The following is a 17098-nucleotide window of genomic DNA, read 5'->3' on the forward strand; positions in this document are numbered from 1 at the left end:
TGTATTCACGGAATTCTAGACAAAACACGTTTAACTTGGATCATTATGAATCAACAATCCTGAAAGAATCAGGTATATATGAAATGATTGATTATTCAATTATAATTTTATTCTCTCATAAATAAAGAAAATTCTATAAATAATTACGGAGGGTGAACTAATTAAAAATATCCAGACATGCATAAACTTATTGGATAATCGTGAAAGCACTTCGTCTATTGTGTATTTATACCGGCATAGACGAGATAGCAAAAGAAAGGAGGCAGAAAATAAGAGAGACGGACAGACAGAAAGAGAGAGAGAGACTGGAAAGGTACCGACCAGGGTAACGTACAGAAACTTGCCAGTACTCATTAGAACCCGTGTCGTAATCTGTTGTTAAACGCGTTAGCAGCCGAGCAGAGAAAGTTTTCAGACTGAATTCAACGAACAGACTGAATTCTCTCTCCTCTTATTTCTCTGTATTCTCTGTCAAGACAACGCAGCATCAACTATTACGAGTATTCCATTCTGTTCAGGTGCATTATAGTTACTATTCGAGTATTTCGACCAGAAAGCTTTCTTTCTTGTTCTATTACGTATAAATAAAAAGTCACCTACACTTGAATATACAAGGTGTCTCAGTAATTCTGTTACAAAGCAATATCCTCGTTACTTTTAATGAGACGAGGAGATGCTTAAAGCAATGAATTATTTGGCTCGAAGAGACGCATGTTATGATGCGAAACATATTTGTAGAAATGTTTACGTTTTTTTTTTAAAGGCCATGTTTTTTTTATGTACTAGCTGATGCGTTCTTTTATTCCCTATACAAAAATGTCGCGGAAATTCAAGACATATCTCAATTTTAATTTCATGAAATTTACCGTACGAAAAATGAGAAACGTACAAACACAAGTGTTCCTTTGCTTGTCTTTCATATGCAAAGTTCTTAACACTAATGTTGAAGTATTCTTTAAATCTTACTTATTAATCTTATCTTCCAAATGTCTTAATATTTTACACAGGGAATAAATCAATGTATCCTCATTTATAGAAAAGATAACGATTGTAAAAAAATATGAAACAAGCTTTTTCGTATCTTTCTACATGTAGTTGTGAATATCTTATTTTTATTCAACGAAAAAAGACAATAAATTAGAACGCCCTAAATAAAACGCTAAACAAAACGTAGTGAATGAAATACAATGCTCTGTTAAATGAAACGTAGTAAATGTTGTAAATGAAACATCGATATACAAGGTGTTTTGTTTATCTTGAATTCGTTAATATCTTAATACCTTTTATCGATATGACAAAGTTAATTAGTTTAGAATTTAGAACAACAAGCATGATTTATGAACATTTTCCTCCAATGCCTGTTTGTTCCAAATTTCACAAAATTATTATCATTTCTTACAACTGGGTTTGTATATATTTTTCAAGCCAGCCGACGTGATTGTTTTATTTTTTATAAAAGGATATTAAAGTATTAGCGTCTGAAAATGGTTAACTTAAATAGTATTTCAATTTTAATTTTGTAAAACTTGTTGCATGGAAATGTGCGGTATGAAGATGCATTGATTGGTGTATAATATATGCAACTACATTAAAATGCTACTTTAAAAAATGATGACAAGCTTGAGAAGCTGAAAAAGATTACCTTGAAAAAAGAAAAAATCTTGAATCACAATATTCGGTTGTCTGAATCAACTAGCTTTAGTCTGACATAATTCTTTATATAAGCAAAACTAACCAAGGAGTTGTAAGATATTTACGAATGCAAGATAAAAGAAAACGTGCTGTATAGCAAGCTATAAAAGTATATGGTTAGACTGCAATTTCTTGCGCATTTATGTGAAATTTAAAGATACAAAAATCCACGTATTTTAAGTCCGTGCATAAAAATATAAAATAATATGAAAATTCTCGGTCTAAATTTGTGTTTCATTCTATTTCACATAAAAGTTGCTTTGACAAGGGAAAAATAAGCAATAATATTATATTATGAAGTTTAAATTTTCTACTTTTTTGTCATTATCAATGTTCCTTGATACGAGTATTGATAGTAAAAGAATTACTTTGATGAGGAAAACCACTTTCATAACGAGTTAGTAATCTTTGAAGTTATCAATGTTAAATTTAAAATCGTATTAAATATTCGTATAATCGTATTAAATTTACCATGAAAATAAAATGTCATAATATGATCCTAAGTAAAGATCGATGCAAAAATCACAGCGTGGATTTTGTTCTTATATTTATCAACGAACAACAATCTATGGCTATCGTGTGCTACAAGTTGGTTGTTCAACAGATATTTTCTTTCTTCGTAATTCAACAGAATAATATTCACGTATGTTCACTAAAATAAATACTTTTAGTTCAAAATGTGATGTTACATCTCCTTGTCGGTGTACGTTATATTGTACTCTTAATATATTTGCCTATGACAAACATTATAATTGAGTTATAACTAGTGGGACAAGGTAAGAATATTTAAATATTGTGTTATGTATATTGATTCATAATTTAAATATGTGAATGTTTTGTTCAAATAAAAGGAAGATATATCAAACATCTTTTGTGGCAGAGGAAGCAAACCTTCGTATTTTATCACGATTTGTTGTTGATATTGCAGATAATCGTTTCTAGTGATATAATATTTCCTGTTACATACTTTTAATTGATTCTTTCGATTCCTTTATTTACGTGAAGATTACGCGGAAAAAATATGATAAGTACATATATTTTGCTGATTTTCTGACTTACATGTTATTTAATAGTTAAAAAATTCTACTATGTTTATATAATGGTTAAAGATATCAGTAATCTGATAGATTTAACGATATCAGCCTTTTGAAAATAGCTGGTAAATTCACGGTATTGTGAAATAAATAAATAATATTGATTTAGTAGATACATTATATCGGTAATAGGATTAGTAAGATTGGCCTAGTTATGATATCGCATAATAAATAACAAATATAATGATCATTGCACATTACTCTGCGCAACTAATGTTATTTATATCTTTTGAATTTTCAAGACAGTGACAAAAACACACGTTTCATCGCAAAATCAAACGAAGAAATAATTTCGACGCGGAATTGGTTGACAACATATTGACTTGTAAGATTGCTCCTTTATAAAAGCCAGGAGGAGACGTAACTTATGTTTACCACCTTTGGTCTTCGCGCGCATTTGAGTTTCTCATAAATGCAATATCAAATTTTCCTGTGAAAAAAATTATTTTTTACGTGTTTTTAGTATTCTCAAGTTTTAGTATTCTTTAGTTTTCCGACACCCTCGGTGTCGATTTTACCAGCGCCAATGCGGTTTTAAGACGAGACGCAGTAAGTCACCTTGGCCGAATATTCCAGCGACTAATCGGAAACGTACGCGGAACGTTCTAATTAGCGAAAACAGTTTCGCACGTTTTGGGAATAATTTGAATATATGTACATATCCGTAAAAAATCCTCCATTTCAGTAAATAAGTGCCAAAAATTGCCTGGAATTAGTCAAATTCAAGTATATTTGAGAAATCTTCAAGGTCGATTTTCTCGAAAACTATAATAAAAATAAAACTATATTTTCGACTTGTTTTTTCACGTAGAATCGCCTTATTGCTATCGCCATGATTTCTAGGACACCAGGTTCCTAGATCTTATGTTTATCAATTTCCCAAATTCCACTAAAATAAAAAAAAAATTGACCTTCATAACATGATATTTATGTTGCAACATACAGAAAAACTAATAACATCAGAATATACCTGCCTTAGAACGATTCAAGTCTTATCTGAAACATTTTTTGCTACGGATCATGACAATGACGTCAACATCAGCTGAGACAACCTGTATGCGTGTAAATTTTCGATGGTAAGCGTTAAAATACTTTTATAAGCCACCGTGTATTTTCACAGTGTGTTTTGGATCAGCAAGTGTCCCAATACTTATGAACAGGGATGAACGTAACAGGCTGGCTGTGTTTATTTTAAATGATGCGATGGTTATTTTCACAAGATGACGTAACGATATAATAGTAACGGAATGACATTAAATATTAGCAATCCTGCGCGGTTCTTACGAAAGCACGCGTTCCAAGCGACGACCGAGGATTACAATTTGACGTCTAATATCGTGTTGCAATCGTTTAGTAAACATAGCGCTAAACAATCGATTCGATCTCGCAATCAACTACCCATCAATTTGGTGCCGCATCTTATGGTAAATTGCCAAAGTCTGCTGACAAACCATAGCTTTTCTTCGCGGTTTCGATGTTGGTGATATCACTTTCACACTGTTTTATTCGTAACATTCTGTAACGTGGTGTGATTTTTAAAAAGCGTCCGTATCGATAGATAACTGCACAAATATCGTTTGTTCGTTATTTGTGTAACTTGTGGAATTTTTATACGCAACAAATAGTTCCTGACTGCTTTTTTACGTTGCGTAAGGATTGTATGTTTACTTCTTAAATTTGTCAAAAATAACATTTCTCTTTGTTGTATTTAGTATAGAGATATTTTCAGAATTCATGATCCGCCACTGTCATTTTATGTGATCCTGAAAAGGATGAATGCACGATTTGCAATTTGCGATGCACAATTTTATAATGGCTCTGATAAAGATAGAAACAACGTACAAAATATTTACTTAATCGTACATTACCAAAACTGCTAAAAATGGATATACAATAGTTGTGCAGTTATCTATATATTCATTTATCTACATTTCGTGTATTATTGTATTTTATTATCTTATCATATTTAAACCAAAATCAGATATAATAAAAAAAATGTCATTACAGCATGATCAAATTTGAAATATTATCAGTCGATAATTCATGCTATATAATATTATAGATTATTTGCTTTTGTCATATAATAACCCAAACCATATAATAAAACCTAACTGAAACCAAAGTCATTAATAATAAAGAATCTAATTACCTGACACAGTCAGATTTTAGATATGATAACTAGATAATTCTGCTGATTTCATAAATTATTTACGTTTGTCATATAATCACAAAAAGCTTTTTGGAATTGTTACATAAAGTATATATTTACAGTATAGTATAGCAATTATTTGTTACAAAAAGAATGATTTTACAAGAATAAATTTCAAGCTCGAAATATAAAAGTGAATTTTTCCATACCAGACGTCATTTACGAGAAAATTGGCTTTAAATAATTGATAAGTGTCATTTAATCCCGTTGTAAACCGGTATTTTACTTGTGTTTAAGTTTATTCTATCGGATAATGGAGAACATGCAATAAAAGATGATAAGAAATTTTATTACTTTGTAAGAAGGGAAATTTCATTTCATAACAATTTAATTCGAAGGATGCAGTTGTGTATTTAACAGTGCGAGGAACAGTTTCGAAAATAATAAAATTTATTCTCTATCAATGTCCTGCTTCATCGTATGTCCTCGGTTACTCAATATGTACGTAGTAGAAAAACAAATATAAGTTAAGATGTTACGACATAGCAATATCCGGTAGCATTTAGCAGTTAAATATTTGAAGTCAATTTTTTGAAAACAGAATTTCCTGTAAAAACATTTCATTCTATATCTTCACCATTTTATCGCCAATTAGCAATTGGTTTTGTACTAAAATTTCTCTTCTTGTAAAGAGACTAGAAAATAATAACCCTGGATGCTAGTCATTCTGACTGTTTTCATTTTTGTCTTCTGTATTGTTTTGATATTCTTAGCCTTACGTTTCTGATGTTCAATGACTGTTCTTATTTTTGCAGAAATATTATGTATAAGTAATATAAAAATTTCGTATGGCTCTTTATAATACTGTGTAACTCTGAAGTTATGTGTCCATATGCACATGTATGTAATTTATGTTCTTTCTTAGGTTTATTTTATATGTTTATTATTGTTACATTATATTTGATTGGTATAGTATTATTACACACATCCAAATTAAAATGAAAAAGCCGTAATTAACATATATGGTAATTTCTTTCCTCATAAGCATGCAATATTCTGGTTTGTTAAAAAGTTTTGGAGAATTAACAGATTATAAAACAATTATGGACAAATTTTTATTTGTGTATAATGCAAATTAAAAAGCACATTGTATCCATATATTTTATCGTAGGTTCTCCTTATTAACATATAGTCATTTTTCTTGTAATTTAATATAAACTTTCTACATATGCAATTCTAAATAAGGCTCATTTATTATTTCAATCCCTGAAAATTATGTAACTGAAAATGATTTATTATTCATACTGTTCATTCGATACTTCAATAAAAAAAAAATAGTTACTCTTCTATAACTGGGAATGTTTTAAATTGACTATTTACAGTTACATCAATTATTTATAATAGTTAATTGTCATTATATATATATATATATATTATATATATTATATATAATATATATATTATAATATTATAATATATATATATATATATATATTATATTATATATATAATATATATATTATATAATATATATATATTATATATATATATATTACACTATATATTATATATATATATATATATATATATATATATATATATCATAGTTAATAGATAATTATTAATATTATTTTGTTTGCTTATGAAAGAAACACGAATAGCTTTTGTCTCTCTGTATAAAATCAGAATTAGGTAATAAATAAATTATTTAATAATAGTACAACGGTATGATAGTAGATTATACAAATATACTGACAAATAAATAAGATAAAATTTAAAAAGCATGAATACGTACTTCCACTATACACGACATTTTAAAGTGTTAATTAATTAAAAACTATCGAAAACAAAACATCGAGCGCGATATTTAACAAAAACACGCGCGTTTAAAATCAAGAAAATCGGTTAAAATTACTGACAACAAGAAGAATAAAATTCACGAGATTCTAACGTTAAATGGATCTGAAATGCAGAAAGCTTTTAGCAAAGAAGTACTCTGCTAATGCTCACTACGGATAAGATACTAATTGCTGAAAGTCTATCCTATCGTACTTCCTCGTATTATATATTGATCGTGTGAAAGTATGAGAAACGAGATATTGACAGCATGTTTTACATTATCAAAGTATACAGGCATCTTTTCTATCTTGTCTCGTCAAAACATACTATAAAGTTTTTCCTTAATCCCGCAAAATTTACAACGATGGATTCACCGAGTATCATTTTTATCAGATTTCTCTATTATCGAGAATAATTGTGTAACCTTAAAACACAAGTCATATTAATCCGTACCGCTAGAACACGGATGAAGGGTAATAGACAATTGATGCTAAATAAGATATAATGCTGTAGTAATATACATGGTGTTCTAGATATTTCCGGTTAATACGACGAATAGCACGCAAATTTTATATATTTTGTCCTGGCAGCCGCAACAGATTAAAGTATACTTACTACACCATAAAAATTAATTTTTGCAAAATATTATATTATGCTTGTGCAGGTTTTTCCTAACAATGTTACATTGTTGAACATATTGTTAGGCCATGAAATTTATTTTATTCTATTGAAAATTAAAATTTATTAATTAATTAAAATTCTAAAAAATTTAGTAAACGTAGCTCACCGATGATCACCGTGACAATTGACGTCCATATGTTCTATAAATATAAACGAAAGTCACTGGAAAAATACATGGCGAGTCACATTTTCGGTGTTCTGCGATGGAGCGAAATCAAAATTATTATTCAAATGTCATGTTGTAAAATCTCTTTTTTATTTTCGGATTAAATATGTACATGAAAACTATAGAAAACAATTACAGAAAGCCTACAGAATCATAAATAATAAATGATAAGACACATTTTTGGTATTTTATAACGAAGCAATTACAAAATTCCATTATTCTCTAATCTTATTATTCAAAATTCATATAACAAAATCTACTTTTTTTTTTTGTTGATTTTGGAATTAAATACGTATATGTAAACTACAAGGAACGTGGAAGCAATTTTAAAATTTAGTTTATTGTTAATCAAACTCATGTTATTAAAATTGTCTGTTTTTTTTGTTTTGAAACTAAACGTGTGTGTTTTCCATCCACCTAAAAATTTTCAAAATATCCCTCGTCGTAATAATACAGGAATTGAAGATATTACAATATTTCTTGCCTTAAAAAATATATCTTTGGCTCCTAGAAAAGTTCGTCGACTTATCAGCTATGTTTAAAAGATTTACATTTTTCAATTTAACAGGTTGAGTTTATTTCCAGTCAGGTAAAAAAAAATCATTGTTAATACGTATCATTTTTCATTTCAATTTTATGTTAAAATTCTTCTCGAGATATTAATTCTTTTTATTTGTTGAACAAACAGCAAGGTTAGGATATAAAAATTCAAAATGGAAGGGAATAATAATCAGTTTCCGCCTGCTGTGATATTTTCATCTTCGAATCATACACGATTTTTTATTTCAATATGTAAAGAACTTTGGAAGAAAATGTATGTCAAATAGGGATTAATACGTGCGATAAACTGATTGGTAGAATTGGTGTCTCATTTATTGAGATGAAACAAAATTAAAACGAACTTCGTACGGTAATAAATATATACAATTTTTCAGCTCTGACAATCGTACACACATACAAATAGTGAATATTTTAAAACCGACTATTAATAGATAATGATTACATTTAATATCAACTTATTCTTCTCTTTATGTTTCCTTGATGTTACATTTTACAAATGTATTACGTAATTTATTTAAAAAAATAAAACATGTGTAATAAATAGAAGATTCTTAAATAATAAAATTATTATATCCAAAAGAATTAATCGTCAAAATTTTTAAGAAAAATTTTAATATGAAATTGGTACGAGACCACGTGAATATTAAGAATGATTTTTTAATATTTTCTTCAACATATAAACTTCCTCGCAGTACAAAAGCTTCGAAATATTTATATTTGTATAAAATATTTTTACTCGCTATGCTCACACAGCACACTGACAAAGGTTGCCCGGTAAAATCTGGAGTAGAATCACCCCCATCTTATTTGTACCATCGATATTGGGACACCCTATATTTATGTTATATCTATATACCACATGAAAGTTAATGTAGATTTTTTATTGCAACGAACAACGAAAGAATTAATCTACAAGTATATTTACAGTTAAAATACATATAGGTTGCGTTATGCTTGTAAACCTTACGTATAAAGGTCGTTAACACAGTATACAAAGCATATACATAGTAAATGCATAGATAGGTTAAATGTGATCTAATTTCCATAAATCGAAGGAGGCTTTTAGTACAAACGAATAGCTCGTAAATCGATAGACCTGGAAAGGTTGTACTGAAAAGATAATTATTGTTCGCGATCGCCACACGCGATGTCAGCATTGTTCTCATTGTTAATGGCCAAGTCCGTTTACAGAGTCGGTTTGAAGAAATCGAGTGTGATATAGATACATGACCCTATTTTAAACCAGCGAAAACTTTACGTATGATGAATGCGCGGTTGCAACGATGTTCAATGAATAAAAGCCAAGTCTAAAACTAGATTCGTACCTGAATACAGTTTACGATAGCGTACATCCGTAAATGAAAACAAACAAACATATTAGAAAAGCGTTAACCCTCTATAACACCATGTAACTTTCAATATAGCAATAATTTCATTTTTAACTATATTTGTAACTAATTTGCGACTTCAAAATTACAAATTGTTTTCTCCATAATAAACTCTTTGAAAATTGTAAAATCAGTGCTTATGTATATCTGGAGGCTGATATTTATTGGCTCCCGTTTACATAAATTTTGTTACACTCACGAAAAAAATTCGAATTATAGTCAGTTAACCTAAAAATATCGTGCGCATAACCTTGACAGGGTTTCAGAGCAATCTCATCACAACAATAACGAACAAAACCTCTTAGCAACATCGTATGATTTTTATGAATGGACTTCATCCTGTGTGATAGTAAATGTGCTCACTGACTCACTCCACTCGCTGATCCTTGTGTATTATTGAACAAATGTTAACGCGACGATACGCGAGAGTCAACAACGGAGCATCGTTCGATCAGATTCGATCGACATTTTTAATCGAATGCATGTTAATACGTAATAGTTACGGATGAAATGAACGTTAGTACCGCTTGTACGGTCGGCCATTTTCGCTGCTTTGTTTACGTAGGAAGTATCGAGCCGCGATGGGCATAAATATGGTGAAGTTCAGAATGTTTCTCGTAAAAATGATGCGGAAGCTGGTTCCCTTACCTCAAATTGCCAATGCGCCGCTTGTAGCAACTGTTTCGCTTGCTCCCTGGCACAACCTGCAGCCAGCACAAATTGATTGATCATCACCTGCTCGCGTAGGGTGTCCATTTTTTCGTCACGTTTTAAACCAGAAGACGGGAAATACCGAAAGAAAAGAAGACCGCTCGCGAGACACTATGCTACGGTACAGCCTTCCGTGTTAGCAGGTTTTGACTCCGGCTCTCTCGAGCTTTTCGTTTAAACGCGAGTGCGGCCTACGAGCGGCAACCAGAGTCTTGTTTTGAAAACTAAACTCATCGCAGACGGCTGACGGGCACCGCGGGTTGCGAAACGTAAGAGACGAGGATGCTGTGACGTCACTAGCAGCTATTCAAGAGTCAGCGTGCTGCCTCCCGTGTGTTTGGGAGCATTCTCTTTCTCGTACATACTCCCTGTTTTCATTGTTTATTTTCAAACATAATAAACAATTCAACACGCCACAGGCTCGATGAACAGATTCTTATATTTGCAGCTCGTTTCGCATTTTTCCGATATTATTGCGTTTGCCTCGAGATAAAAAGCGTACGCGTATTTTCAAATTTTTCAGGGAAGCTTTAACGCAGAAATAGATAACAATTTTATGTTTGATTTGCTGGAAATACCTGTAGGTCACCCACCTCTCTGTTCGAGAAATATCATTTCCTTAATGTTTTGAATGTCGTTTGCCATGTTTTTAGATTTACCACGATTGTTTATTAAGGGCATATTTTAACAATAATATATATATGCATTTGTTATCTAATTTGTCGAAAGTTATCAAGTAGTATTTTCCAAAAAAGGGAATACATTTGTTCAATAATATCAGTACGAAAAAATTTAAAAATTCGATATAACCTAAAGTAATTTAAAAAATTTACATACGTTATTTTATATTTGTATTTTTAGTTTAAATAATTGCAGTGTTTGACTTTCAAAAATAAATTATATAATTAATGTTTGTTCACATTGCATGGGATTTTAAATAGTTCTAAATGGTTAATGATATAATATATATATATATATGTAAATATTTTGCAATATGTTACTTTACTATTTTATATAACAGTTTGTATTATATATATATATATATATATATATATATATATATATATATATATATATGATCATTAGTTTTATTAACCTGTAATCTCATATTATAAAACCAGTTATTGTAAAGGACTGATTCATTTAATGATTATGTTTTTAAGGTTGAAAATAAAGATCATGGAAATGATGCTAATCTTTTTTATTAATAGAATTATGAGATATTTAATATTTTTCCTTATAAAAATTTTTATTATCACAGAATTATATTAATGATCTCTTATATGCCAATAATTTATCATGATCATACATAGTATGAATCTTCTCATACATATATTTAAAAAAATATAAAAGATCATCGTATTGACCTATATATCTTTGATCTATTTCAGGTAACTCGTTCACATTTTGATATATTGTATTATTTGTGGAATTTTCTTCAGTATGTTTTATGTTAGCATATCCTTGTATTGCACCAAATGCACATGTATGCAATTCTACTAAAAACTGATGAATTGCCTCAATTGTGGCTAAATACCATCGTGGACTCTTTTTTTGATGACGCCAAAATTGTGATATTCTTGATTTTAAAATGATACATTTCAAATCTGTAAATTAATAATACATATCACGTGAAATATTGTTTTAATTTTTTTATATTCTTAACATGATAGAAAAGAAATACATATAAATTAACTCAATTTCACAAATTATCAGCTTTGTTACTCCTGAGAATGAAGTGTTATGAGTAACATTCCTAAATATTTTTTATTTTGAGAGGAATACTAAAAATAACAAAAATGTAAATTGTTATACATATCATTCAAAAGTTATAGAAATATATATGGTTGCGTTTGTCTTAATGTTTTGTTATGTATAATATTATATAGACCTATTATTTTATGCACCTAAATGATAGGATTATTGATAATAATGAGATGATTATTATTTATTTATTTATTTACCTCGTAATCGTTGATCATTATAAATAGTTTTTGTTTGATGCCACGTGCTATCAATAAAGATAGCTTTTTTTATAGGAAATGCATTCTTTATTGTCTTTGTAATTGTTTTATTATCCTCTTCAACTTTCTTTATGAATAAGGAATCCACAGATATACCCGTAGGGCTAGGAAAAATTAAAACAGTCTAAGGGGTAATATTATTTAGACTTATTAGTAAAAAATAAGACGATTTAAAATACAATATTGTTATCATACCTCTTCTTTGTTCAATATTTCTGGAAAATTAGGATATGTAAAAATTCTCACATCTTCTGGAGCAAGTATAGCTGCATGAATTGCAGTACTTTTTCCATCAATTTCACGTGCATGTTTAATGATATCGATTTTAATAGGTAACTGAAAATAGAATATTGTCTATCCATATTTAGATAATTTAAATGCATATTAAATAGATTACAAGTTGAAAATTATAATGGTATATATTAAGTTTTAGATAATTTGGATTTAGCCATTAAAAGAATCATCTCTTTAATTCCATAATTAATTTATTCTCAGCTACAATATGTTTTCATGATGTAAAAGAATATAATGAATTTTTTATAATTATAAATATAGAGTACTTTATGAAAAATAGCAGTGAACTCATTTACACCATTATGATTCTCAACCTGCCAAATAATTAATACCTTTATTGTTGGAAAATACTCCTTGCTAATAACAGGTATGTAACATGAATAACAAAAAAATTTTCTTGATCTATTACAACGTTCACATATCTTCCTACCTTCTATTGTATTCAAAATTTGCGCATTAGTAATTGTTAGATGATGAAAAGGTGCCTTATCAATTACTTTCTGCTCTTCCTCTAAAGTTAAAGTCTTTTTGATATTATCTGTATCGGCTACATTAGTTTTTTCCATATTCTCAATGACACGAGTAATTCTAATTCAAATTACACTTGATATTGTTATTCTAAAACTCGACATAACTACTGATATAAACTAATGGCAGTTAGGTTACTAAGCATAGATTGTGTGTTCATGTATTAGAAATGAATTAATTTCTGATTACTAACTATATGGTCCATCTATTGCACAAAGTTTGTATCGCTTTGGTTCACTGGGTAACTACGGTTGTTGACAGATCACAGACGAGGTAATAGACACAGATTGGGTAGAGAATAGACCTGACATGCGATGATACAATTTGTAATGCTTTTTCGTACCCTACGTTCTAAAGGATCAGTGTTTGAGAGTTATCTTACCGTTCTTGTGTCACATGCGGCATTATCGATTAAGTATAGTAGTGGCTTGAATCACAGATGAGTTTAAATTAAATCTAAATTGTAAATTAATACATATCAATCATTAGATATCAAACTTTAAAAATTCGTTGCTTAAATCAAATTCCTTGGCATACAATATTTTAATTTTGCGCGCGTCTTTAAACGATAGCGAAGCTATTTCGTTCTAGCCAATTAAGTCATTGTATTGTTGACTTCTATCGACTATTATCAGGTTCGTTTAACTAATATATTCTTGTTGGTACTTTGTTAGGTATTGTTATATCGAAATTCTATAGTTTATCGAAATTCCTGTGTTCGTTGGTTGCCGACTGTCCCTTTAGATTAAGTGTTAGTGTTACCAGTAGCAATTGTAGTGTAAGCTTCTGGGACAGAATTTAAGCTTAATCATCCTTTTATTTTGACAGAATTGGTTCAATTTTATGGATTAATTCTAAAGTTTTGGTTATGTTTTGCACACATTACTGGTTAAGTATGGAGATGATTTCGAGAAAATAGAGGTGTATAGATGGTAACAATTCGATGACATTTCCTGTAAAACATTTGGTAACGTTTGATTTATTTTAACAAAGATGGAGGTATGTATATGATTATATTCACGTATAATACATATCTAATTAATACGTTCACTGCGTACGACGACGTGCATTCGCATCACATTAAAGTTGTTCGAGAAAGCGATCCAAGATATATTCGATTTGGATAATAATAATTTATTATTCTTGCTTACTATCAACCCGATCTGAAAGAACTGAGCGGCTTGAAAGAATCGGGTAGCTCATACGATCTGAGTAGGTCGTTTGTCTTTCGTAGCAGTTCTTAACCTGCAGTCCGCGCATCCCCATCCGCGCATCCTCGCTTATTACTACATTATTCGAATAAAAAATATTTATATTATTTTATAGTATATGTATGTATTTATTTATTAAATACATCTACATATTTTGTCACATTGTGAATTTAAATTTTGAGTTACGTCTTGGGGATCCGTGACAATACAAAATTATTATTTGGAATTCGTGATAAACAAGAGGCTAAGAATACAGTCGGAACGCAATAAAACTGGAAAACATTAAGAGTACAGAAATTAGAATTCTATACTAACTATTGTAATATTGCAATTATAATACAAGATGTCTTATTTTATCCCTTGTACTACCGACCTTAGTCACTGCTCGTATACAATTTCGTAGAAAAATTTAGTTTTAATTCAAACCATTACTTAATCGATAATGTCGCAAGTGATACGATAATGGTAAAAGAATCAGGCGACTTTCAAAATGTAGGACACGAATAAGCATTGCGTATCGTATGTCAGGTCTATTTTGTACCTCGAAAAACAATTTGAGACTCTGAGTTTCTCGAGATACAAAGTTCCATATAATTTCCTACTTATTTTGTATCTAGTCAATGCAGATACCTCCTTTAATGGTTATTGTCACAAGATGGCGCGCCAGTATCAAACCATGCTTGCAGAAACAAGTCGTTTCTTTTAACTTTATATAAGAATTTATATATTCTGTATATAGGGCTTTTATATAAGAATACTTGTTAGTATGTAGGAATATTTGTTATATATAATATGTAAATTCTTATATATTGTATGTATTATATAAAATATTTTGAAATTTTATTACTAGTACATGCAATGAAATACGATTATCACGATCATATGGGGTAGATTTGAAGTTATAAATGTTTGCACCAAATATTTTGTATTTTTATATATATATATATATATATATATATATATACATACACACACACACCACACACATATATATATATATTCAGACTTGTTTTAAACTTTATGAATCAACTAAACTTCCAAGTTGCGATATGATAACACACATAATAGGTATATTCATGAAAGGTTTCTACAAGTCCTCGAATACTTTCGTGCAACTGTATGTAAAAACGGTTTACAATTAAACTTTTTAATTATTACATAACATCGATCCCCATATTTGTGAATTTTACATCTTTTATCTGTCACGGAATTATTTTAGGTACCTATGTTTTACAAAGCTTGTAATTTGCACGTTTGCAAAATAAATAGTAGAAAACGAATAATAGCGGCCTTAATGAATATATGGAAATGAATAGAAGAATCGATTTTAATTAAAGATTGAAGATTGACGTAAGAAAGTTAATTGTATATAGATTTCTATAAACGTATCTCAAGTTGTAATTTGTAAATTCTTTCATTTTGTATTTATCTTCTAATTGAAATCTTTTCGTTGATGCACGTGTACATATATATATTGGCGTTTGATGAAATGGAAAGCCAATTATTATCTTCGTTTTTCAATAATTAGCTAATGAGAAAAGTGGATTTCTAAGAAAAGGTGGAAATGGGCGTCATCGCTGTTCCCTTCTAATTTAACTTTTCTTTGATCCGCAAAATTAATTGAATTATTCTTTAGTCTCTCGTTACTCCATATTCTTCACTGATAAAATCACGTAGTTACTCGATCTACTGTTAATGAAATGGAGAAACTTCGATTGAATTGCAAAAACTTTTATATGTCCTTGTCATAGGCTTGCACGTTCTAAATATAGGATTTTTATAATACAAGTGTACAATTTCATTGTGTCATGTAGGTACAATTGCATCATTCATTTACGTGTAATTGCATCATATATGTACATGTATATGTACTTATATACAACGATTGAACAAAATAATGGAAACACGTGTTACGTTTCATATATGTCATATATGTGTATATATATGTATGTGATATATAAGAGGTGTTCCCACTATTTTTTCCAACCTTTGTACATAGCTACGTACATAATACGATTTAGAGTTACATAATATTAGAGAATACATAATGTTATATTATAATATGTATATATATTATTTATTACAGATATATTATATTATATAGTTTATATATATAAATTATTATTGTATATATTATTATATAATTATAATAATTAATTATAATTATAATATATAATTATAATAATAAGTAGTATGAGCGGTATTGTGTCGCGAAATATCTCATCGGTAGTTGCAAAAGGCAGTTAAAGGTTAGAGAATACTTGACATAAATAATTCAAAATTAAATTAAATCGTGCGTTGAATTAAACTGTGAAGCTACGTTTTGTTTCTCTATTGCAAGTCTCGTTTCTTATTTTATTATTATTTGCTACCTTACAAAATTACCACGTAAAATTATTCTTTTTATGTGCATTCTTATACGCATGATGTAAATAATATCTAAGAAAGAAATATATAAATGTATGTATATATGAGGAATAAGGAATGAAACTTTCTCATACGTTTAATAAAATGCACACAATTAATTCGCTTTGTACTATAACAAGAAGCAGATCTTAGTCAGCGTAGTATGCAAAGCCTTATATTATTAACACTGATTAATAATATTCTCCTTCATTAATTTTGCCATAGTAGGAAAATCTGAAATCATTTATAAAGCTTATCGTTGCACCTAAATTTAGCAAATCGTACAACGTTTAACTTTTATACTAACGTATAAAACGTGCAAATAACTTTTTTCGTAAATCATGGTATATCGCC

At 29.3% G+C, this 17098-nt stretch overlaps 2 protein-coding genes across 3 annotated transcripts in view; both read right to left on the reverse strand.

Moving 5' to 3' along the window:
• Positions 1-10555, reverse strand: part of LOC117237151 (UBA-like domain-containing protein 2) — a 91456-nt gene extending 80901 nt beyond the window's left edge. The window contains exon 1 of one of the 2 annotated variants that reach the window (XM_033500833.1): positions 10219-10549. In XM_033500833.1, coding sequence (XP_033356724.1) covers positions 10219-10326 — 108 coding nt within the window. In that variant the 5' untranslated portion in view covers positions 10327-10549. Of the gene's footprint in view, positions 1-10218 lie in introns of both variants that reach the window. The other variant, XM_033500835.1, reaches the window with a different exon arrangement.
• Positions 10556-11518: 963 nt separating this feature from the next.
• Positions 11519-13448, reverse strand: LOC117237117 (DTW domain-containing protein 1). The gene is made up of 4 exons (XM_033500765.1): positions 12932-13448; positions 12501-12641; positions 12246-12429; positions 11519-11888 (listed from the first exon to the last, which is right to left on the reverse strand). Exons 1-4 carry the CDS (start codon positions 13163-13165, stop codon positions 11545-11547), a joined length of 903 nt encoding a protein of 300 aa, XP_033356656.1. The 5' UTR covers positions 13166-13448; the 3' UTR covers positions 11519-11544.
• Positions 13449-17098: the final 3650 nt, after the last annotated feature.

This window comes from Bombus vosnesenskii, unplaced genomic scaffold (assembly GCF_011952255.1).
Source record: "Bombus vosnesenskii isolate JDL3184/JDL3185 unplaced genomic scaffold, Bvos_JDL3184-5_v1.1 scf7180000013358, whole genome shotgun sequence".
Classification (NCBI taxonomy): Eukaryota; Metazoa; Arthropoda; class Insecta; order Hymenoptera; family Apidae; genus Bombus; species Bombus vosnesenskii.